Raw genomic sequence first — 26442 nt, 5'->3', positions numbered from 1 at the left:
TATACTGCAGAAAGAGTAATGAACCAAAGGCTGGTGTCATTGTGTGAGAGGTTACAGTTCCCACCTCTAAAGCTGGGTTCTGTCTACCCTTTCTTTTATTATCTACCTCTTCAGAGTTTTAAAGTGAAATGAAAGGTGTTTGTACAAATTTTTAGTAGCTGCTTTTTTTTTTCCTGTGTGGATAGATATGTAATGGCTGAGATTTACAAGAAAGTAATTAAATTTTCCATTAATTTGATTTTTCCTTATTGCATTTATTACTTTAATGAGGGGGAACTGCAAGCATGATCCTTCACCTTTCCTTCCTTTTAAGCTTCTCTACATTTATTTGTTTTACAGCTAAATCCCTTCTTTTGTACCTGCTAATCCTTTTTTTGCTGTATGCTAACAAGAAATCCAATTCAGAACAAACAGATAGCAAAAAAAAAAGCTGAAATTCAAAGCTCTTTGATACTTTCCTCCTTTAGTTTGAAAATAATTTTTGAACAAATAGAAACTTGAGTCATACATAGTACTTTTATTTTAAAATACAGAAGAATCTTTGTTTTTCATTTGGTGAAAAAAAAGTATATTTTTCCATCGCAGTGCACATTCAAAGCAGGAAATGGAAGAAAAGATATTCAAAGGTTGCTATAACTAATAGGAAAATAGCATTTAATCACCTGAGGACTTAACTCAATTACAAGATGTTCTCCCATCCAAAACTTTTCATGCAGGGATGTACCAGCCCCCTATTTTCTGGACACAAAATAATAATTAATTTTCTATAGAATATGTTGTCAGGTAACATGCATTAGGAGACACTTTTGAGAGAAATTACACCATAATTTATTATAACCCATGGCATGCTCATTTTAATATGCAATACAGTAATTAAATTTTTAATTTTCTATTGGCCAGCAACATTTTTCAAAGTTTTGTAAAGTAACTCTAATTTTAAAAGAATTTCACTGGATCCTACATACAGTTTTTCTAATCAAGCATGATACTTATTGCTGAAATCAAAACACTAACTTATTTTGGCCGAAGACAGCACAAATTTAAATTTATATAAATTTTAAACTTCTGGCTGTGCCCAAAACATAATTTAGAAATTTGGAAAAAAAAAAAAAAAAACTCAAATTACTTTTGAAAATCATTGGACTTCAGTTTTATGCTCTACTAGGTCTGGAGCAAGATGTGGAATTTCGGCATCTGATAAAGAAATGCCAACTGAGTGCAGTTAAGATAGGAATAATTCTGCTCCACCTGTTCAAACTATTTGGTGGTGTCTGGCTCATCCCAGCACTCTGGGCTGTATGCAGAAATTAGGAAGTATGGCTACAGTCACTCAATGTCAGTGAGAAAAGCTCCCACTGGCCCAGTCTATTCATATTTCTAATCTTCATTTAATGCTTGCTGAAGCTTTGGTATCCTTTCCAAAGATATCTTGTTGCTGCTGTCTTCACCTTGATCCACATCAGATAGAAAAGTCTAGAAAATCCCTGAGAGAGGTTTTAAACAACATCACTGGCTCTGAGGAATGGGTGAAGACACCAGTCTAATGGCAGAACTGAACTCTCATATCTCTTTACTACAGATATAAATGCTAGAGCATTGCTATCCACCCCAAATGTGAATCCATGTTGAGTGTTTTGTGTGGTAAATGGAATAATAGGATCTTCTTGTTGAGAGGTTTTAAATAATTACATTGAACTGTTCATAGCATTGACCTATTTAAAAATTTGTTCCAATAGTGAAATGTTTCTTATTAGCCTAATAGAGGAAAACTTTTTGAGGGAAAATATGTTTACCTACAATTGGTTTGGGCTTATAGCATCAGAGAAATCAGAAGGAAAGTATTTGACAAAGCAAATGTGCTATAGAGTAGAAATGTTCTATAGTTTTAGAACCAATGTGTTGATTTTCTTTTCTGTCATCACCATGTCCTGTCTACGTTGTCCAAGCAGGGTCTGCAACATCATCAGTCTGAATGTTAGCCAAGGAGTTCCCTCCAGTTGTATTTCTTCTTTTTCACTGTGTATGCATCCCTTCCACCAAGGGAGAAAATCAAGCAGGATATAGTAAAAGGAAATTAAAACACTATTACATATATCTGTAATTGGCATATATATATATATATATATATATATAGTTTGCTGCTTTTTTTTTTTTTTTGATACTGTATGCAAGTGCACTAAAAAAGGAATAAAATGCTGATGCAACATGTAATTTTTTATAATGGAAATAAATGTATTTTTCAGGCCCTCCTATTATAGATCAAGGTATGAAAAAAGGAACAGTCAGCTTTAAAAGAGGAAATAAAATGGAAGTCACAGTAGCCACAAAATTTAAAATCTTTGGTATGTAACTAAAATGCTCTGTTCTTTTGATAGATTTGGGGAATTTTAGCGGTCGGACAAGAAGTGCTGTATCTGTACGTGAAGGTCAAGGAGTTGTTCTGATGTGCTCCCCTCCACTTCATTCTCCAGGTACAGTAGGCTGCAGCCTGTATTCATGCTCCTCCTTTACAGTTTCCTCATTATTGGATGCTCAGGATTTTTAGATACAATATGTATTTGATTGTGGAACTTCAAAGATGAGATACCCACCATTCTTCTAACAGTTTTTGGAGTACCAAAGGACTATTTTAAGCTCATATATTGCAAATGCCAATGAATTGCAGCAGAGTTTCTGTTACAAGATTGTTTAATTCCTGGTAGAAAACTTCAATGTAACAATAGTCTCCATGCCATCAACAGTGAATACGCTGCCTTGAGGTCACAGAACATTGCTTTTAGTGTTTAGAAGCCTTCAGAAATTGCTTGAAATTCCAATGTCATTATACTTTTGTTGAATACAAATTTCATTTTCTTTTCAGTAGTAGATACATGATTTGGTTACTTCCTTTCACTGTATAACTTAGTTTCGTAAAACTGCATTATTGTTAAAAGTCAGAATTACCACAAATTCTATGAAATGCCCGTGGATCCCCCCATGAAAACAGGTATTCCAGAGAGGTTACTTTTTTGCTTTTCAAATTGACACTCCTCCAAAATCTGTAGACAGCTGGGTACATCCCTATACTTGCATGCCATACAACACCTGGAGACACCATGCTAGACACAATAATTTGTTTTTCAGTAGATGCAGTATAGTCTAACTGTTTCTTCTCTGGGAAATGAGGTCTGAACTGAGGGAATTTTTCTACTCCAAATTTTGGGCCTGAAGAAAAGAAACATTGAAGATGGAAGATCTGCAGAAAATAAAATCTCCTCTGAGTTTCTGTTAGAGAAATGTGTTCAGTACTTATTTATACTGCAAGGATTGTTATTACTGTATTACAGTTATCAATACCATCTCTCTGCTTTTCTCCCTTCTGAGCAGATTCTCTTGTGGTAACCTCTACAATCTCTTTCTGAGTTTGACACTGCAGTCTATATGATGCAATTGAGTTCATGATGTTAAGGCTAGATAGTGATAAGTAAACTGAGAGGGAAAAGATGTAGACAGAAAATGTGAGTGATGGTTTCAGCAGTGCTGCTGAATTTCATTTCCCTTAACAAGCTGAGATTGAAAGGATAGATGGACATTAATCAAGAGTGAAATTGTCATGCACCTTTTAAAAGCTGTCATTCCACAAAATACACCTTTATATATCATCAAAATATTTAGAATTCTTTTCCTGAAATTATTCTTCTGAGTTTTATTTAGTCAGATTTTAACACTACTGTTACACAGATGTTGCCTTTGATGGTGAAAACCAGTATCTTTCATTTTCATCATTGGGACAGCAAAACCCCTGCTGTGCAAACTACAGTGCTCAGAAACAGCATTCAGTTGTTTTAATTTATATTGTTTGAGTACCAGTAGGGTATGCCAACAGGAAAATTACTTCCAGAAAAATATTTTTATCCTCTTTTGGCATAATTTTTTCACTATAGCTAAGCCAGAAAAGGTTCTACAGAGTGGTGAAGTAATCAACAAAAGCTGAAAAATTGCACTGATATGCAGATGTAAACACAAGCTCCTACCAATAGGAAGAGGACCTAGCCTCCCTTCCTTTTGTCCATTACATAATGCAAGTAATGCAGTTCTTCATCCAAAGGGTTGTCAAGCCCTGGAACAGGCTGCTCAGGTAAGTGGTGGAGTCACAATTCCTGGAGGTATTCGAAAAGTGTGTAGATGTGGCTGTTAAGGACATGGTTTATTGATGGAACTAGTGCTGGTTTAATGCTTGGACTTAATGATCTTAGAGGTCTTTTCCAACCTAAATGAATCTGTGATTCTACCACAGGCAATTTGCTTCCAGCTTCTTACCTGCAAAGTACTGGGGGCCAGTAAGTTCTTGTGGTACTGCAGTGGGGTGGGACTGCAAGTGGTATTAATACAACGGCTGGACTCTCCCGGGAAGTAGGAGAGCTACCTCCACAGGCCTCATGATGTTTCAAAAATAAATCATTCCACAAAGCCCTGGCAATAAAATACCAGAAATTAATGCAAGTTGACTGCCAGAACAGAGTCCACTTGTAAAAAATAATTTTGGACAAAACATGAAATTTCAGAGGGAAGTGTATGAATTCAATTCTGAAATTAAGCAATAAATATGAAATTTCCAGATAAAAAGGTCTTTTGCCAAGCAAAGGTACTTCAAGCATTTGTGTGCAGGAACATCTAAAATTTTATTAAGTATTCAGTTTCTTGGTACTCCATTTTAGTTTCTGTGTCTGATCTGCAAAGATACTATTATCTTTTAAATGGCCCTAAGAATTTTTGAACAATAAAATCACCCAAGAGACAAACTTGCACATGAATCCTAAGATTCTAGAGTGAATATATCTAAGATAAAGACTATTCAGAGCATGTGTGCAATGTGTGAACATCTCAAATTAACAAGACCATGAGTTATGGGAGTGTTTTTGATGATACAGAATTTTTTGTGGATGAACACTGTAAAGCTTTACGATATTGACTGTTTCACATTGATCAACGCCTTTAGAAATAATTTTCAATTACTTATCACAGGAGATAAATCCATGATACAATATCAAGCCTGACAATTCTCCACAACCTAGTAAGCAATTTGTCCTTCAACAGAATCCCATTCCTCAATCTCTCCAGTCAATAACTGCATATGAGTTTGCCCAAGAACTTCAGCTTGAGCCCTTTTAGACAGTGTAGGAGAATAAAGATGACTTAGTGAAAGAACACTGTATTAAGAGAGATATAATTTTATTATTATGTTTTCAAATGGAAGATAAATATTTTTGATTAAATAGTACCTACATTCCATTCTTACAAAATACGATTTTAGAAAAAAGTCTGAAAGTCTTTGCAAAGCACCACTGACTGAAAAAATACTACACTAATTTCTTTTGACAAGATTTTAATCAGAGAGGCAGTTTCATATGCATATAGACTTGATTTCTGTTTATTTATTCTGTGATATATTATCAAGAGGTAATGCATTAAACATACAAACACACACAAACTTGTGATGTATTTATATTATTCATATAGGGTTTCATTAGATTGTTTTCCAAATATTTTACAGGGAAAACAAGGGGGAATGTGGGGTGGTAAACACACCTGAAATAGATTCTGAATATTGCAGTGCAGATTCAGATAAGAGACTTATCTCTTTAGTTTAATAAATGAGTTTTTTAAGTTATTGTCATCTCTGCTGAGTAGTAGCAAGGCAACAAATGGAGGGAATTTTTTTGGAGAGACATTATCCACTCTTTCAAAATGGTGAAGGAAAATATATTCAATGAAAATATTTTTCTGCCAATTGTTTATGTCAAACAGCCACCAAGAGATTGTCACCTCCTGCTTTTCCTGGACCATTGCTCATAAAAAATACTACCTCTAACTTCCTTGGGAGTCCTGTATCATTTTGATGTGCCTACTCCAGAAGCTTTCCTACTAGCACTGTTTTTGTTGCTAATCCTTAACTTGTCTCCTGTGAAATATATTAAATGTAGATAACTTGATCATTCATAAACACAACATTTTATCTTTTTTTTCCTTCCATAAACACGATATCTGATTCTTCCCAATAATTTCTTTTCTCCAAGAGGGGTTTCCTAGGCAGTTAACTCTTAGTTGTCCTTGCTAAGCAAGAGTTACATTAATTACTGACTGCTTAAATAACAAGCTTTGTTTGATGTTTCCAATTTAAAATGCCTCTACTCTTTCCTTTCCATAAACAGGATTATGGTTTTTCATTGTGGTATTCTAAATGATGTAAATATAGTGTTTTATTCAGTCATTTAATCATCTTAATTACAAGGTTTACCATAGCAAGATTAAAAATGAATGGAAGTTTTCATCCAGATTTACATGTTTTCCTCAGAATTAATACTTTCAGCTGAGCTTTTTAAGGCTTTTATTCAAGGCTTTCAGTGTGAGCTTAATGGAGAATGAGGATTCCCATTGTTAGAATGAGTAGAGCTCTGATGCACACAGGGAAAGGCAGATGTGTGCTCCATCCTGCCTCAGAGGGATGCTGCCGTCTGGAGGGAGCTCTGCAACATAATCTATCTGCAGCATGTGACATCTGTACGGAAGTTAAACTAGAACCTTTTTTTTTAATCTCTTTCTAAAGGGTAAAGCTGATCTTACAATGTTTGGAAACCGTGCTGTAAGCTGCATCTTTTATACCTCCCCTTTACTGTTATAAAACTGTACTTTTCATGACAAATTTTCAACAAAGATGATTCTTGCCAGTGCCATGGGGATCACAGTCCTTCCCATCCATGTTTGGAAGTCTGCATACTGTGCTGCTAAACAGGCAAGCCGCTAAAAAATTCCTGCTACTGTGCACCAGAAACTTTTGTCCTGTCCTTCTGTTACCTACACAGTTTTCTTGGTCTTCATATTAATTGGAGAAACTCACACAAAATAAAGTTTCTTTAAGTCATTCTAAGCTCCTATTTATGCATACTTCAGACATAGTCAGACATCCACCTTGAAGTAAATACAAACCTATCACTTCTTACTGTTTAGGGTCTGCTGAAGGAGCATGAAAGCTTAATTTGCATTAAATCTGCAGTTTTGGACTGCAGCCTCACTACTAGTTGGAAAACAAGTCCAACTGAAGTGCAACATAGCCTTAGAACTCCCCTGGTTTGAACACTGCACAAATAATATACAAAAATAATATGACAGGCTCTAAATCATCTCATTCAGGTAGAGAATGGTTAGTAAACTTCTCCAGGCAAATTAGTTATGATAACAAGATGGTTATATTTGGGCTGGACTGCACTTAGGATGCTCATTACCTTGTTTACAGGCAATTGGCTCAGGTATCCACATGCAGGACACAGCAAACTCTGTTCTGAAGGGGTCCATGGACCCTCTGGATCTCAATTTACTAAACCGATTTTGGGAATACAATTCTCAGATGTCTGTCTACATGTAGCTGAAGGTCACATGGTTATTTTAAGCTTGTGTTGTTATTTTAAAATTAAGTCCCAGGATCCAGACACCCAACAGTGGCATTTCAGTCCACAACATCAGAGAACTTCTGTCCTGTATGTACATCTAGCCTTTAACAGTTTCTTCAAAATCACAGGAAGCCTTCAATTTCTTAGATTTCTGATGCTCCAGCCCTCTCCAGGCATGAGTGGATACACTTCAACACATAAACCTGTCAGTACAGGTGAGATTTCCTCCTGACCGTGGCTTATACTGTATTAAACAATATTATGTATAAAACAGTAAAGTAACATCCAGATTCTTTTCTATTATATATTTGCTTTGTTTTTTTCAAAATCTGAATTTTCAAATCAATTTAGCATAAAAAGCTAAATAATTTGCTTCCAGGAAAGGCCAGTATGTTGGTGAAAGTGATATCTCCCCTTTTGCCTTGAGATCAAGGCAGAATTGCTTTGCTGGTACCTATCAAAGCACTGGAAACTCGCAGTTAACCAAAACAGACAGAAAGGTCACGCCCGTAACCATGACTGTCCCATAAGCTAAACAGAACTTACTAATCACTCAGTACCTTCTCTTAGTTTATAGAGGTCAATATGTATGACGCTCGTATTGGCAAATTGAACATTTCACATTCATTGTAAAAAATTATCATCTCTTCCAAAGTACTAGACTTGCTGAGAAGGTAGAACTGTCCAATTCTCCAGTATACGTCCTCTTCCATTAACAAAAGTGAGGTTGAGAAGATGGTTGGGGGTTGGGGGGTTGTTGTTGCTGTTGTTTTTTCTCCTTAAAACTTATATTCCTGTTATAATGGAAGCCAAATCCTAGTATCCTAGACTTCACCAGCTATTCACCTGTACTAAGAGGATCTATATAGACACCATAGAATAGTCAGTACTGTTTTTTTTTTTTTCTCGTAATTACATGCCATACTTTGTTCTTCATTCATTTTAATTCCTTTTAGGAACATGATGTTGGGAATCAGAAATAGGCCACTTAAGTAAGAGTAGTAGAAAATAATTGCTTACTGCACAGGATGGAAAGGTTTATTTAATAAACACTTATTATGTCACATATAAAATACAAGATGGCAACTTTCTTATCTCTACTTTGCATGTATATAACTTATAAATTATCTACACAGAATGTTTTAAAACCTCTGTTTGAGAGTTGCATGTATCAAACAAATGAGTTAGATATCATGAGTTGAAGGGTTCCTGCATTTGCCTATTAGACTTTATTATAGCCTTGTGATGATTTGTTTTCTGTGGATAACTTGAATAAATCTTAAATTTTCCTTTTCAGTAATGGGAGAATAAAAAGCATCAGAGGACAGGTTCAGAGTTTCTTAACTTTTATATTCCTATCCTAATTCTGTGTTAACTTCATAGTGTCATCTTATCTCTTCACACATCACATATTTGCTTGGAAGAATCATTAAGGTGTTTCACTCTTGCATCATCTTCTTTGTCATTTTTACTAGACTGTTTTTGAAACTTTCATGTCTAGTAATGATAATTTGCATGGGTGTTATCATTAAATAGAATGTCCATGGCTCCTGACATTGCTCAACATAGAAATCTGTGTTCTTTATTTGTGCAACTGATTGATGACTATGCCTGTAGTTTTCATTATAGAATGAAAAAATGCAATTAACTTTTTTTCTTCTATGGTCTTTTCATTACTCAATACATGACCAGTAATTTTGCTGCTGACTTCCCTGAAGCACATTTTAAGGTTTCCTTCCTCAATCTTATTGAAGGCATTCATCTGAGGATATGAAATTTAAGAGTTTGGGAATTACAAAATTTTCTGTAGGGCAACATTTTAACAAGCTGTATTTGCCAGAGTGGAGTTACTCCCACTCTGTTGGCAATGTGCTGTCATTAGATTTTAATTGCATTTTAATGATTGCACGTGCCCCAAATTCTAGATAATGTCTGTGTAGTAGGTGTATGGATAAATAAGTCTAGATTTTCTCTCTTTTTTTTTTTTTTTTGGTGGGGTTTCTTGTGTTGTTGTTGTTGGAATTTTGGTGGGTTTTTCTGGGTTTTGGATTTTTTTTGCTGGTTGGTTTGTTGGATTTTTTGTAATTTGAAATGTAATAAATGAACAAAAATACATTACTTGTCCAACTGTAGTAAATTCTTCCAAGGAACTTGTATTACAGAAAAAAAAAAAAAAAAAAAAAAAAAAAAAAAAAAAACACCCACAAAAATTTCCAGATATTACCACTGTTGAAAAATCTTCCCCATCTTCTCAAACATGCTAGCAATTCTTTCAAACAATACACCAGCTTACACTGGAAACTGCAAGGTATATGTCCCTACACCCACTGTAGCACTCACTAGACAAAATCACTGTTTGTCCCCTCAGGGACTATGGGAACGTAGTGAGAAGAAGATGGTTGACCTTGCCCAATTAAGGCAGTGCACAACAATGGATGATGGGGGCAGCCCTGACAGGGCTCTGCTTAAGGGATGTGTGCTGTAGTTTCACAGTCACAGTATTGTCTACATGTGTTACCCCAGCTGACAGCTCAGGAGAAACAAAGTGAAAGGAGATGCCAAGAAAAGAGGGAGGAAGCATTAGAGATTAATTAATTCAAAAAATATGTGGAGTGAGTTGGCCCTCAGGCTCATGCACTGTTGCCTCTCAGGCACCAGCTGTACATGACTATTTGTTTACAGTTTGACAAATAGAACAATGATGAAAAGTCTGTAGTGGGCAAGCTCCTCTTCCCTCAAGACATGTTACTAGCCTGTTACTGATATGTCCCAACCAATTAGACATAACTAACAGAAACCTCTTAGTCTAGGGGTTAAACCAGGCAGCATTGTCCTGCCAGGTTTGACAGAAATTGATGCTCATGTTATCACATCCACTTTTCCTCAGCTTGTGTTGAAAAGATACCAACTAAAGTGTTGCACAAATGCTTTCTGTGGCAAGGGTTACACAGTTTGTAAAAGAGCAGCAGCCCAAGGTTCACAGATTTAAGACTGATGTCACACACAGCAGCTACCATCTCAGAGGTGCAGGGCTCTCCCAGAACCGACCCACTCATAGTTGCCTTCCTATTAGAATCCATTCACTGTTTAGATCTGATGTTTTACTAAGCTGATGCCTCGAAAAATACCATTTCACTAACATCTCAGTTAACTAAATGTCAGAAAGGCCATTTTGTTTAAGTTAGAAAATTCTTAATTAATCCTAATTACCTCTCCATATCACAGAAAATAATAGAGTGAGAATGCACACGTTAATATGTGTAACTAAGGAGAAGAAGCCAGAAATACAATACTGATCAGACAGCTGAAACAAGAGGAAACAGAGGGAGAAAGAAATGAGAAATTATCTATTTCTAAGGCCTTGGATTCTAGTTTTTTATGTCTATGATCATTGTGATGAAATCTTAAAGGATTAAAAAAAAAAAAAAAGGATAAAAACAGGGGAGTTTTCAGAAAATGCAATTTTTCCCACACTAGGCATGATTAACTGAATTCAATGGTGATTCTGGTAGAGATGACTACTGTAAATGTTAGGAGATCAGTTTTGATTCAGAGGCAGAAGGCTTTGGACAGAACTGATCTCTGAGTTCTGTCAGATTCTATTAATAAATTTCCCTATATAATAAAGTAAGTTATTCCTTATTTTGTAAGTATGAAAGAGAACTTATAACCATTTGAGGTGATACAAAGCTTAAGAGACATAGATTTTCATAAAGTCTGATTTAATCAGTTCAGGAAGATTTTTCCAAATAATTTAAGAGGTATGAATGGTTGAGACATCTTGTTTGCATTTTTCTTTTTCAAAAGAGAAACTAGAAATTGTTTAGAAATACATACATATATATAGATAGATAGATAGATAGATAGATATATAGATATATAGATATATTATGGATTTTTTCCTATCCTATAAAATTATAACTGTCATGAAGGCAGCTATAATTTAACATGAAATATGTTAAAGGCAATTGTTTGGATTTTTCAAGGAGAAAATGACTGGATAGGTATATGCATAATATCATAAGGGTTCAGACAGCAATCTGATAATAGCCAGATCTGAATCACTGTGCAGCAGCAAATGTACATTCTATATCTTCTGTCAATAAAATATGTTTTCCAGGCAGTAATAGTGAAAAAGTGACTTTTTATGACCATCTTTTTAACAATGTAATAATTGATATCACACTTAATTCTGATAATTTGATTGCCCATTCTATCTCCCATGTTCTTATGCTCTGTTTCAATACTGTTAAAATAATTTTGATAACTTCTTTAGCCAGTTGATACAGTTCCTGTTGTTTTGATGCTACTGCCCCAGAGTGGACAACCTGCAACCAGAAGATATTACTTCATTTATTGGTTTATTGAAGTATTAATTTGCATGCTATTTTTCCTATTTCAATAAGTGAGAAAATGTCCTATAGGAAACCGCAGGGATAAAAATTCAGGAGCAGGAAGGGAGAATGGAAAGAAGGATTTAGGTAATACTGGTAAAGGATTTGTCAGCTTGGCTTTTCCTGCAGAACTACAAAGTCCTTTAGGAGTTTAGCAAGCTAGTTTCAATCCTGAAGAGTCTGTTTTCAGCTCTACCAAATGCAAGAAGAAAGAAGCAATACCCATTTTATAGAGGCTAACAGTGATTGATCTATAAAGAAAATATCAAAAAAAGACTAAAATTCCACTGATTTACAATCCAGATCTTGTTACTTTACAAGATCCACATCTTTTGTTGCCTAGAATCAGAAGGAAAACTTTCCAAATAATATTAAAATTGATAACAAAAAAGGCATTTTTTAAATTAAAGCTTTCAGGTGCACAAAATATACTTATGTGCACACACAGGATTGAATTTTCACAGTTTTTTGTAAGTTTAACTAATTAGAATATCTAGCAAGTACATCCAAAGGGAGAAGTGTTGTCCTGGTAACCCACCCTTGGACCTGCTCCATTGGAGTTCTTAGCCCTATATCTTGTTATATCTCCTGAGTGCTGGTGCAAAACAGGATGTTCTTGTTAGAAATTGTTTTCCTTGAAAATAAAACTAAATAGAATTTCAAGAGTGTGGCATAATGTCTGAGAAAGGGTAACTACCATTCTAAAGTGTAAGAAAGTGCTACAAGGTATACAACTATATATTAAAAATCTACAAAGCTACAAATATATGAAAAAGCTAAAAATCTTCACAAGCATCATATCACAATTCTTTCCTCTTCCGAAATGAAAATGGATTTTGAAAAACAAAATAAGAAGTCTGAAAATTATGCACATAATCAGCAGAAGAGAGTGAAGGACTGCCTGCTGTTTGCATTATTTTATTAATGATATTTCCTTTAGAATAAACAAAAAGAAGAGGAGAGTTGGACAAATACCTTCTTATTCCATGTGATACGTGTGTGCAATGGAACAAATAATATATATATATAGTTTCACTTAGACTGCTATTGCAAAGGGTTTGAGGAGAGGATACATAACCCTGTGATACTGGTCTGAACTAAAATTAAGACAACGGAAGACTAGATATTATGTCTCAATAACAATTATGTGATAAGCAAAAAATGGGTGGAAGCAGTTCACTGGATTTTCAGCAATGCAGAGCAGTGTGCACAGGGATGCAACAGTGTAATGCAACAGTGTATGTAGAAATAGGTAGAAGTTACATTCTCAACACTGTTACACTTTAAATGATTTATTGTTGCTGACGCTATTTGTGGTGATTTATTTGTACAACATGGTTGAACAGCAATATCAGCATTCTGGAGCAATTTGCTAATGTGACATGTTTCTTCTTCTTTGTCTGCACTTTATTTTTTAATTAAGGTAGACAAAAATCTTCTGTCAACATCATTCTTAGTATGTAAAAAATTTATTTTGTGTACTATAAAATTGGTTTTATGCTATTCTCTGAGGCACATGTTCACCAGTTCCATTATGTGCAGAAAAATGTAATGGCTGATCCATTTCTTGGTACATTTAAGACTAGAAAATATACCAAGAAGGAGCTGAGAACTACGTCTTTAACAACTGGGAGATTATGAGATTTATACTGCTATTTTGTTGTTTGGGTTTTTTTACATATGTGAAAATCATATTCAGAGGGACGATGAGAGAGTAGTTACCTGCCTCCAGTGATCATCCACAAAGGTCCTAAGTATTCATTGGCTATAAAGTTGTGTGTGTGTGTGTTAATATTTCTTGTAAAAAGAGCTGGTGAGGAGACGAACAAATATTAGAAAATAAAAGAATAATGTGTTAGTGGAGATATCCATTTGACTATGGCTTGATTCAGGACTGTTGGAAAGTCACTTCCTTTTATTACCTCAGGATAAGAAATATTATTAGACCAAAGAAGCAGGCCCAAGAAAGATTCATCAATCATATTGTGTCATGTCCATGGTGGAATTCACCAAACACTGACCTGCAGATAGACCCAGGAAAAGTCTTTATATTTATATTAAAACACTTAATATCAAGAGACTTTAAAGCAGAGAGGCAGTGGGCTATGTCTTAAGTTCAGTGTGTGCAGTCATGCAAGGGTAACTCTACAGATGCCAAGTACGCACGTTTTGACAGTACAATTCCTCTGACAACAACTACCTGTATAGACTGGTGAATTCTGCTAAAAAAGAGTATTTTGAAATATAACTAGAGTTCTACTTCCCTTTTATTTTCATTTCTATACCCAAAAGCCTGAATTTAAATCTTGTACAAGAAATCTTTCTGCTACTATTAATCCTTCCTGGCATATCAGGAATCAAGGTGACTGAGGTGTAAAGGGACAAATTTAAATTGATTTCTTTCTTGTAAGAGCAAGAAACTGACCTGAAACATATATATAAGCTCCTTTAGAGACTGATACTATTATAATTGAAATACTAGTGAGTATTTGTAGCCAAATTACAGAATTTGCTTTTCAGAGCTTCTTCTGCTGAATAAGGAAAATTACGCATTTTGCATCTCTCAGCTGAAAAAGAGTTAAGACAAAGCAATATTCTATAAATTTGGATGATCACCATGCAAACATTACTTCTGTTTTATTGTTTTGAAAAATGTCCTAGTTATGCCTTCAAAATGCATTATCTATTGGCATCACTGTAGTATTCATGAAATGAAATTTCTATGTAGAACAGTCGTCCTCTTGGGTGCAGGACTCTGGGTTCACTGCAAGTGACAAAGCTTGGGAGTAGGATTTTTCATCATTCTCACCACTGCATCAAACTTAGGGAAGAAGAACAACTTGCTGAAATAACTATCACCAGTGCCATTAAATTGTAGAGAAAATCAAGTGTCATAGCATGATCAGAGAACAAGAGAAACATAAAGTATGAATTAAAAAAAAGGAAAAAAACCCTTTAAATTATGTTGAAAGTTTTGCCAGAGAAAATAATTTACACATATATTCTACACAGCATTAAACAATATACTCATAATTTTCTAGCGCCACACTTTTCATATGAATGTAATAGTTAGTTAAGCATTACCACAGAACCCTTTTTCATTCAAATTATTAAAAAACAATCAACTTGTGTTGCAAATTCAACACATTTCCATCATTAATAATGTTCTAATAATAATAAGCTAAACAAATTCAAGTTTATCAGTGATTTTTTTATGCATATTTGTCTTTGACAAATCTTATATTTCCTGTAGATCAGAGATTACAAACATATAGGTTTATTTTAATTGTTAAAATGGTCAGCAACAGAAGACAAAGAATTCCACATCTGGTCTTCTTGATCACGCTGTACAGTCAGCTTTTATTCCCTTCAGTGCACAGTAAGTTAGTTTTGAGGTTATTCTAAATATTTTAGTCAACATGTTCTTTTATAAAATATGAATTTGAATTCTAGACACATAACAGAAACTTTGCTCTCTTGGTCAACACAAAGAATTATAAAAATGGGTTAGTTTGACTAGATACACTTTCTTCCAATATTGTTAATTATATCTCGCTTTTTAAATTGGATATTAATCAAATCTCATATCACCCATTGAACTATTTCATCTAAGATTGAAACAGATGAATTTTTAATGATGTGTATAGTCTTGATTACCTTTTCTAATGACAGACCAAATTTGGTTCTTCTCTTTGGAAATTACGAATCATAAAATCATTTTGATTGGAGAAGACCCTTAAGATCATCGAATCCAGCAACCCTAAGTGGCTTGGCTGTATGTCTTCTAAATAACTGCAGGGTTTTTGATTTCACCACTTCCCTGGAAAGCTTGTTCCAATTTTCCACAACATTTTTGGTGAAGTTTTTCTAATATCCAATTCAAATTTCCCCTGGCATGACCTGAGGCCATTTCTTCTTATCATTTCAGTTTTTGCTTGAGGGAAGAGACTGACCCCCACCTGGCTACTATCTCCTTTCAAGTAGTTTTAGAGACTGAGATCTCCCCGAACCTCTCCTTCTCCAGACTAAACACCCCCAGGTTCCTCACAGAACTTCTGTTCAAGACCCTTCCCCAGCTCCGCTGCCCTTCTCTGGACACGCTCCAGCCCCTCAATGTCTTTCTTGCAGTGAGGGGCCCAGAACTGCACACAGGATTGGAGCTGTGGCCTCACCAGTGCTGAGTACAGGGGGATGGTCACTGCCCTGCTCCTGCTGGCTGTAGATGTTTCAGTAGTTTCAATAGTGATTCTCTAGTATTAATTATTTACATTATTTAACTTTATTGTTCTTTATCACAAATTTCTTTCCTACTTTTCGCAGCAAACAATAAACAATGGCATTTGTATTACCTGGTGTGTTATAAACCGTAGAACATCAGTTTTTATGTAGCATTAAGAAATTTTCTATATAAGTATTGATCTCCATTCCTACATAAAAAATAGAATATCAATAACAGAATTGTTGTTTAAAATCTCTTAATTGCTTCAAAAAAATTTTTAAATTTTAATGTAGTTTTTCTGTCTTGTGTTGAGAATTTTGTTTCCAGTGTTTGTCTTCCTCACAAAATTCTTTCCAATATAATCACAAATTTATTTGTTTCTCCCATCAGCTTTTTTTCTCATAAATTTCTGTCATTTAAACATTTTCTTTATTTACATAAAAGAACACTATATATTGATAAAATGACCTTAAAGTATGTCTAAACATTTCTTTACATGAGAAGGTTACTGAGAATATATATCAAATTAAATTTTATTCTTTGGAAGTGTGTGTGACCTAGAGGAAAGAAAGGCATATTTAGCATTTGAGAATGAACCCTGCAAGAGGTTACAATTACTGCAGAGTACAGAATGGAAAGCAAAAATGATTAGTGCATTGGAGAAATGGCTCACAAGGAATAGCACTAAATTCGGCAAAATTCAGTTTACTGTACTTATCAAAGATCAAATATACAAATAGAATAAAAAATAATAAGTGATTAAATGGCATTTTTCGTTAGAAAAATGCAATTACAAAAAAATAACAGAATACTTAGTAGAAAAATTTAGTAGTAGAATTCTAGGACATCCTAAAAGAGCTGCTACCTGTGGAGTACGAATGACTCTTGTTCCACTGCTCAGTAGTGTTGATGTCCAGCTTTGGGTCCTACATTATAAGATGTAGAAAAGCAGTAGAGATGAAAATAATAAAATTAAACAAAACATTAAAAATCAGGTGTTCTGAAGAAAAGTTGAAGGGATCTGGCTGATCCAGCCTTGCAAACGGAAGTTTGATATGCACAGGGGTAATGGTATTCCACTGTAGCTGCAGAAGTTTAATATTGCTATTCAGTAATATGTTTTCAGTACTTCCAATATGGTATTAGGTATAGGCAATAAACAGTATTACAAAAATAATAATATAGACAAATATTAAAGAAAACTGTCCAATTATCCAAGAAAAAAATAGGTGATTGTGAAGAATTAAATTTAGGAATATAAACCACTGGACATTCTTTAAGAGTGGACTGAGAATATTTGGTCTTGCCTGAATAACGTGTGATTTCGATAACAATATTTTGACACATTCTGGAATAGGTTTCTTTTTGATTATGAAAATCATACCAATGGATATCAAATACACTTGTTAATCCAATATCTTTTCAAACCTGTATTTTTTGTTGTATGCTATGTGGTCTCTTTAAAGAGTGCATGTATGAGAAATACATTTCATCATTCTTTATATGTTTCAGTGACTGGCTACATTTCATACATATTAGAGTACAAATGAGACTATATTGGCTGTCTACACTGGTAACAACAACATAATATTTGCATCCTCCAGAACAAGATGAATCCTGACAGTGCAATTACCTTTTCTAGAATATTTTTAGTTATTAGCTGTGTGAGTGGTTATAAGAAAGAAAATATTTGGAGATTTATCACTGTAATTGAATCTGAAGAAAGACAATAATGTAACTGGTAGAACTGTGTTTCAGATAAGTGGACAGTAGATACAGAGCCCCCAGAGAAGGAAATAAGCAATTTCATTGCTAACTTATAAATTGACAATATCTGTTTGCTCTATGTGGGTGTGTTAAAATGCAACAAATACATTATGTTCATTAAATATTTTCTTGGAGGATTAATGAGCACTGATAATAAACCACAGCAGCACAAAGAAATGCACCACAATCATTTATCTGGTTGCACTGGGAGGATGGAGGAACAACCCATTATTATCATTCATTTTAGCTAAAAAAAAAAGCCTCTTTTCCCTCTTAATGTTAAGTGTTCCCCATCATTAGAGGGTACTGCATATTGCACCCTATTTCTCTAGGTAATATATAGAATATTGTGAGGGAAAAGTTCAAAGCTGGCTTAATATAAATTTGGACTTCATATTTTCAGAAGGGGAGATGTAGGCCTATATATTTCCTTACAGTTTATTTCATTCAAACAGAATAGTCCTAAATGCCAAAGGAAAGCCACCTTGCAAATTTCATTGACTATATATATTTCAATATATTTAATAATATATTTGAAATTTATATATATATATTTAATACATAATATGCATAGTAAATTCAGCCTGTAACCTTGAGTGTACTTTTTGCTGTTATACTTATCAATTAAAACATAGCAATAAAAACTTCTTCATATTTGCAAAAACTCACAGGTTATCTCAGATTTTGGCTGTCATCAGGCATCAATACCATTTATTCATCAAGTACTGCCATCTTGTGGAATTAGAGTAATCAAAGCAAATTCTAAATGGATGTAGAGAAATATATTTTTCCAACAGGCTCTCCCACTGCATCACAAAATGAAGTCTAGAACTGGAATTATTTCATGTACAAACATTATAACTCCATAGAAGTGCAGTTATGACATGGGTAGTTTGCATGCTTTGCCCTTGAATAGGCAAAATTTAGCCATGTTACGGACACTTAGGTTTTCAGTGGCCTTAGTAGAGTTTATATAACAACCTCCTAGTTATGCCTTCTCTTGCCCCCAAAATACCACTTAGCTAACAGGATTGGTGAAAAGGCTGTCCAGAAATCTCATGTTAAAAGAATGAATGGAGCAATTTCTTAAAAGAGAAATCCCTGAAGCAAATCTGGGAAACATTCAGGCAGTAACAAACATGGGAGTGAATGCTTCCTCACAGCTCTCTTTACAATACTTCAGGGGTTATTTTGTACTGACCCACAATGACAGAAAGACTTTTGCATTAGCTTAGTACTGGCATTTTCTGCATCAGAATATCTCCAAAAGCACTAGGAAAAATGCTGATATGTCAGTATTTCAGCTTCATCCATTATGGGAAGTACATCACATTGTGACAGTTTAGGAATTAGTATTGTTTAATGGAGAAAATAGAACTACAAAAATCATTTAAGAAATTATAGTAAGCAAGATTTCACACGATAAATTATTTCTGTCAGGAAAAAGATGAACTCTTTTTACTGCTTCATCACCAAATGGCCCAGATTTTCACTTATATTGCCTAGTAAAAAGCACATAATAAAATACAGAAACAAATTGGACTGCTTCTAGAAAGGCTACATTAGGAAGATTTTCCAAATAATCTTCTGATTGAAAGATTTATATTTTCATTAGAGACATCCTTCTGGAAACAAGGTTGGTCATTCATAAAAGGAACTATCAACTTTGCAGGTACTAAAATGACTTAAATAATTTTTTACGCCAAGACTTTATATATAAGAGAATTTAGCAGCAGAAGACTTTTTCAGACCGACACACATGTCAATTTACAACTTTAATACAATTTAATACATAATTTCTCCATCTTTTTATTCTCTGTTTTCATTTGTGTTGATGCAAATTATCTGTGGAAAACTTTCTTTGTGTAATTTCCAGGAAGGGCTCTGCATGCTCTTTGTCATTTTGCCATTTATGTCACATTAAAAATAAAATAGGTAGGCATAAAAATAAAAAAATAAACTCAGCACACATTCTTAAAAAAACTCCAAACTTCTGTATAATGCAGTGTTTAGTTTTCTCTTTTGTCTTAAACTTAATTTTTCCCTATTAAAAGCAAATTGTGCACAGCATGGAAAAAACATTTAATAAGTTTTTTATCAAAATCAGACAACTTCATAAGGTCCATATCTAAAGTAATTACTTTCTCATTTTAAAGTTCTGGTTTGGTTTATTTAGATTTTGGTAGCACTGACTTTTAGCTTAAAAATTCTTGAAGGTCATCGTTATTTATGTTAAGCTTGAGATGCATCTCTGGAGTTCCATATCCTATTAGAAAATAATGCAATGACTGTTGTATTTGTGCTTAGCCAAATGACACTTGTTCTAAAATCTTGTAACATAAACCATTATAGGAAAATTCAGGCTTTATGTTCAGTAAAACCTGCAGTGAACTGTGTACATCCTGGTGTCATCCGCTTGGTCTTCGGCTTCTTGTTCTGAAATCCTAAAAGTTCACTCAGCAGTTTACCATTTTGTATGAGTAGGATTTCAGATAATATTTCAATGCTTTTCTTCTTGCAGTTTACATGTGCTCCTGTGCTGAACTCCTGTGGGGCTTGTGAAATGTAACTACATCCACTGCTGTTTCAGAATATTTTACTGTGCATGTTCTGTATAGATTACACACTTGTCTACAGAGACACAGCTCTATTTTAAATGTTGAATTCACCATTATTGTCATTTTATTAGTTTTTTTAATATGTCTTTGCAATCATTTGGGTATTGGCTTATGCTTAATACTGACAGTAGAAAAACAAACCAGCAAAACAAAACAAATTCCCAGGTTTTGTACTTGGCCAGCCTTTGCTAGCAATTTTGTTTTTTACAAACTCTAACTTGTAATTTTGCTGGCACACAAAGTAGAGACAATCAGAGTCCAAGAATGTGAACAGCAATGCATGATTCATCCTCTTCTTAGGCTGCAAATTTAGGTGTGAGATATTTGCACAATGGATCAATGTCAAGGTACACCCATTTTCCCTTAATTGCAGTCATTCTGTGAACACCCTTTTGTAAAATCACTTCTGCAAGATCATCCATCTACTTCTGTCAGCTAAAAACTGTGGGGTCCCCAGATCCCAAGCCAGCTGTGGCTGTTTCTGACTGGTCTGCAACATTTTCCTGAGATATTTCCACTGGAGCCTATGCATAATGTATGGACATGACCCTCAAAATTTTATTTAAGCATCTACTGAACTCATTAACCAGGTCTAACAAGACAGAAAAAAAATCGTGAAATGGCCTTTCACCTGCAAAGGAGACCAAGAATGCCAGATACATTCCAGATCTGAGCATACAGATGCATTCTTCAGGTACTTTAGGGTGTATTCCTGGAGTTTTGATTTTTAGAAATCAAAAATAGGACCAATTATTTCAATGTCAATGGGCTGACAAGAATCAAGAAGTAAACTGCTAGCACTATTTTCTGGACTTAAGAGTTTGGGCTCCTGGTTATAATACAGATACTGTAGGTATGCACCAAAAAATAAAGAAAAAAAAAAGAAAAAAATGCAGAAAAAAAACACATTAATCACAGCTTTATAGCACAAATGCTTTGAGTTTCAGTTTTGGCAGGAGTTCTGTTACTTTTTTTGTCTCAGTACCCTATACCAGTACACACTCATCCATCACATTTTTAACCATGCCATGCCATTTTTAACAGGAAAAATAAGAAAGTGACAAAATGACAGCATCTCCTGATTTCAGCACTGGCAAGATTAAGTATTTTATTTCCTTAGAGGCACAAAATTCTATTGCCTGAAATCTGTTCCTTAGTATTAATTCTAATTAATAAATGAATAATTAATTGTAAGTGGTTTTAGGCTATGAAAGGAGAAAATTCTCTTTTGTGTGAACTGCCAATGAACCCACACTGACAACTGTTTTGGATTTGCTTTGAACTACTTTTAAACCAGAGCAATTAGTGAGACTGATTACTTTCCGTTTGAATTGGTAACAGGTCTTCAGTTAAAGCCTATGTATTTTCCTTGAACTTGTGTATTTATCATCACTTTGTAGAATTTTGTACTGCCATGAATCATTTTTTGCCAGATAAAGCATTATGGCAAAATGCAGTAATAAAATTTTTGGAGATATATTTGGGGCATAATTAGTATTTTGCCTGCAATATAACAGAAGAAGAAGGAAAATCTGAACACTCAGAGAACTCTCTGAGAGCTCTTAATTCTTTTGAGTCCTGTGTAGCCACCAGAATTACTAATAAATGTTAAAAAGTTTTTAGCAAAAAGCCAATGTGTGCAGTTTAAGTCCCCATTTTGAGATTTTGAGGCAGTCTTCCCCTCCTTCCAGCTAAGTATGTTCAGTCCTTTAACATAGCATTTTTATATTGATACCACCAGGGTTCTTTTAGGAGAGAATTTTCATCTGATTTCAAAATTAGAGTAAACTTCCTAAAAATTTATTCAGAAGATACTGCATCTTTATAGCACTATATGCACTGTTTGCTTATATTGTTTGAAAAAGCAGTCATTGTGCTTCTTTGTTCCTTTCTCACCATGGTGTCAGGGGACAGTACTACACAAGGATAGAAAGGACAAATCAGCTGGAATTTCTAATTGTCTCTATACTGTTATAGTCAAAGTGCACACCTGGCTAAGATGTAATATGTTTCACACTTCTTATACCAATTCGTCTCCTACCATTAAAAGAAAACCACATAGCAAAATTTAAATTTTGAGGTGTTTCCTGTCACCCCTTTGACTCTTTCATTTTTGATTAACTTTATATCAAAAAAACATTTTGACTTCATGTTAATGAAAGTATGAGAGAACCAGATTGGCATACTTGAAATTACTGTCTTCCTGTTGCTGCTGAAAATGAGTAGTCACACAGGAAATTTCAGTCTAAAAGCTTGAAATTTGTTATACCAGTGGAGCACCTTGCATCTTGGAGCAGTAGTGGGGACTTTACGTTCAGTTGTTTTTGTTTTTTTTTTTTCATACTAACTTCAGCTTTTCTCATTTTGAAGCTGGGTTTTTGAAGCTCAAAAAGAGAGCAATGTGTAAAGAAGTCTACATAGGGTTAAGGCTTTAAAGTCAGAGTTGGTGAAACTCCACATGAATAATTCCCTGCAAGGAACATCCTGCTAAATCAGAATCTCATTAACTTTACTGTTACTTCTAGTGTTGAGGCATAAATTAATCTGGGTTTTTATTAAATCATGATATAATCTCATACAGAATAATAGGAAATAATGTTTTTTCTCAACTAATTATTATGAGTATAAAGGGAAAAGTGTATAATGTTCAGGTAAATAGAATAGATGATTCATGGGATAAAAATGATAACCAAGGGGCTGAATTTAACTGCTGTTTTTAGAAGTCACTGATATGTTGGTAGCTTTGGTTTAAGGAATTATTAATTGATCATAGGGATTTAAGCTGCATAAAGGAAAGGTTAAGAAATTCTTCAATGAAGCAGATGTAAAAGACAGAACTATAAGGCAGTAATATTACTTACAAGGTAAGTCGAAAAGTTAGTAAAATCCAGTGATTTTTAAAACAAACATTCAGAATAAAACCTGTTTATACACATACTTTTGCAGAAGTCATCCATAGCTCTGTAGGAAAGTTTTTCATATATTTCCCTGCAAAACCGAACAAGCAGAGAAAATAATTCTTTGGATGTTATTATTGGTTTGGCCCAAAAGACTAGAAAATGTATTTATTTAGTATCTTATTGCTGTTTTCTGAGTCTGATGAATAAATTAATTATTTTACCTGAACTAAGTCTGCCTTCACAAGGAACTTGTGAATTCAACATTCATGCTATTTTCAAAATCCCAAGGGAAGAAAAAATATTCTCTTCAATTCAAAACCAAACAAATAAAAAGTTTCTAAAATCTTTAACATTTTCCCCCCATAGATTATTGAAATAAAGCTAATGAACTTTATTGGTGAACTTTATTATTGAAATAAAGCTAATGGACATTAATTTAGTGTATCTATTAACATGACACAGTATTGTTTCTGTAATTACTTTATCTTATTTTCTTTCTGTGTTCTTTTAGAGATCATCTATAGCTGGGTATTTAATGAATTCCCATCTTTTGTGGCAGAAGACAGCAGGCGTTTCATCTCTCAGGAGACAGGCAATCTCTACATATCCAAGGTGCAAACATCCGATGTTGGCAGCTACATATGCCTGGTGAAAAACACAGTGACAAACGCCAGAGTTTTGAGTCCTCCTACGCCTCTGACACTGAGAAATGATGGTAAGAAAGGCATTATTTCTGGGTACTACATGAAAGAATAATACCTAAATAAAAACACTCAAATTAATTTAAGAACCATGATTTTATTGTTTTTCAATATATGCCTGCATTTTCTGTAGCAACTGGCAAAGGGAAGTTTTTCATGGAGGCAATTTCTTTTAAAACATCCAGACATTGTGAGAATATTTAGATCTGCGAAAGCTGAAGTGCAAACTGACACCTCTTGGTGTATTTTGTTTAGAACAGTTACTCCACCTTGCTCTTCTGATGTTCCGTCACTGACAGAGAGAAGCACATCTCCTTTATAGGCAATGTCTATTTCTTTAGTGCTCAGTTCAGTTGCCTCAACCCAAGTGGCTATTGCCACACTGATACTCTTGGGAACCTGAGACATCCACAGGGGACTGGCAAATGCCACATGGGGCATACAGACCAGCTGCAGGATGCCAGGACATTATTCATGTCATTGGCCACTGTGGTTAAAGACAACATAAAACGTTTCCCTAAATATACTGGCAGCAAAGGAGGGCTTGATGAGAATGTCCATCTTTTTCTGGGTGCACAATGTGCCATAGTGTCAAAGGATGACAAAAAGTCTGAGATACTTAGTGCCTTCTTTGCCTCAATCTTTAATACCAAAAGCAGTTGTACTCAGGATACCCAACTCCCAGAGCTGGAAGTTAGGGGTGGGGACTCGAGTGATACCCCCATAATCCAGAAGGGAGTGGTAAGTGATCTGCTATGCCAATTAGATACCCACAAGTCCATGTGCCTGGATGGGATGCTTCCAACAGTAGTGAGAGGGATGGTAAAAGAGTCCATCAAGCCTCTCTCAATTATTTACCAACAGTCCTGATTATCCAGAAAAGTCCCAGTTGACTGGAAAATAGCAAATATGAGGCCCATCTACAACACGGATCAGAAGGACGGTCCAAGTTCTGGATTCCGCATTTGGGTCACAACAGCTCCAGGCAGTGCTATAGGCTGGGAGCAGAGTGACTGGAAAGCTGCACAGCAGAAAAGGACCTGAGGGTGCTGGGCAAGAGTAGCTGAACATGATCCAGGGTGTGCCCAGGTGGCCAAGAAGGCCAATGCCATCCTGGCCTGAATCAGCAATGGTGTGGTCAGCAGGACCAGGGCAGTGATTGATTGTCCTGTCTACTCAGCACTGGGGAGGTCACATCTAAAGTATGTGTCCTGTTCTGGGCCACTCACTTGAAGAAAGGATATTGAGGTGCTGGAGTGAGTACAGGGAAGGGCAGTCAAGCTGCTAGAGGTGTAGAAAACACATCCAATGAGAAGTGGCTGAGGGAGCTGGGATTGTTTAGCCTGGAGAAAAGGAGGCTCAGAGAAGCGTTTATCACCCTCTGCAACTGCCTGAAAGGAGCTTGCAGACAGGTGGGTGTCAATCTCTTCTGCCATGTCTCAAAGGAACAGAGAAAATGGCAGATATTTTCCTTCTTTCCAAGATGTTCCACATTCGATTATGCTTTCTAGATCCTCACAGCAAGTCAGCACATGTGAATCCATACGTACATAAATCAAAGAGAGAAAAGCGAGAGAAACTTTTGGGAGTTTTCTTTTGTCTTGCTTATAGCTTTTTCTTGAACGAATATTAGTCCTATGCTACAAACATGTTACATACTCTGGATTTAAACACAGATGACTTAGTTTAATAGAGTAAATTAAAAATATGTTCACCAATTAGAATGAAATTAACTTAATGTTTACTCATTGTAGCAAGTTTAAATTTCCTTCTGCATAGCATGCAACCTCTGCAGCAAAAAGCTGCTCTTTTAATTAATCACTTGCTATTTTCTTTTGCTGGTTTAGTACCTATGTTAATTATTGAATTTCAGGTGTTTAATTTTGCTGACTTAACATAGTGAATCCATATTAATTATCTTTTTGATAAAATTATTTTTTTTTTCAAAATTAAAATGCCCAAACATTGACTGCCTTTTAAATCATTTTGGACTCTGAAAAAAAAATAGAATTTCATTGTCATATTTATTATTCATATCTTACTCTATTTATTCTTTATGATATTTCTTCATGCTTTTATTTGGTTCTGTCTTGTGCAGAAATTCAGCAGATTAATTATCCATCTTGTACTGACAGTACATAGGCACACAACACACTGAAAGAAATTGAGAGAGTAAATAAGGATAAAGGTAGCAGTCTACATCACTGAGCTAAGAAAAAAATCTATGAAGGAAAATTCTGCAGATTTTTTGAAATGTCAAGTGGGTAGTAAATACCAGCCTCCAGCAAATTTTTGTTTCACGGCTGGCTGTCACACCACTGTGATCATCCAACCTTCTGAACTGTGCTGGAGTACTGAGGAAGTGTTTGCACATAGATGAACAGCTCCTCAACAATTTCCCAGTCTCCTGACTCAC

At 34.9% G+C, this 26442-nt stretch overlaps 1 protein-coding gene across 4 annotated transcripts in view; it reads left to right on the top strand.

Moving 5' to 3' along the window:
* Window positions 1–26442, top strand: part of CNTN5 (contactin 5) — a 601944-nt gene that overhangs the window by 421778 nt on the left and 153724 nt on the right. For all 4 annotated transcript variants that reach the window (XM_068181456.1, XM_068181453.1, XM_068181454.1 and 1 more), the window contains exons 6-7: window positions 2376–2471; window positions 23837–24040. In XM_068181456.1, coding sequence (XP_068037557.1) covers window positions 2376–2471; window positions 23837–24040 — 300 coding nt within the window. The remainder of the gene's footprint in view (window positions 1–2375; window positions 2472–23836; window positions 24041–26442) is intronic.

Source organism: Anomalospiza imberbis, chromosome 2 (assembly GCF_031753505.1).
Source record: "Anomalospiza imberbis isolate Cuckoo-Finch-1a 21T00152 chromosome 2, ASM3175350v1, whole genome shotgun sequence".
NCBI classification, from domain to species: domain Eukaryota; kingdom Metazoa; phylum Chordata; class Aves; order Passeriformes; family Viduidae; genus Anomalospiza; species Anomalospiza imberbis.
This window is presented reverse-complemented; position numbering and strand designations above follow the sequence as displayed.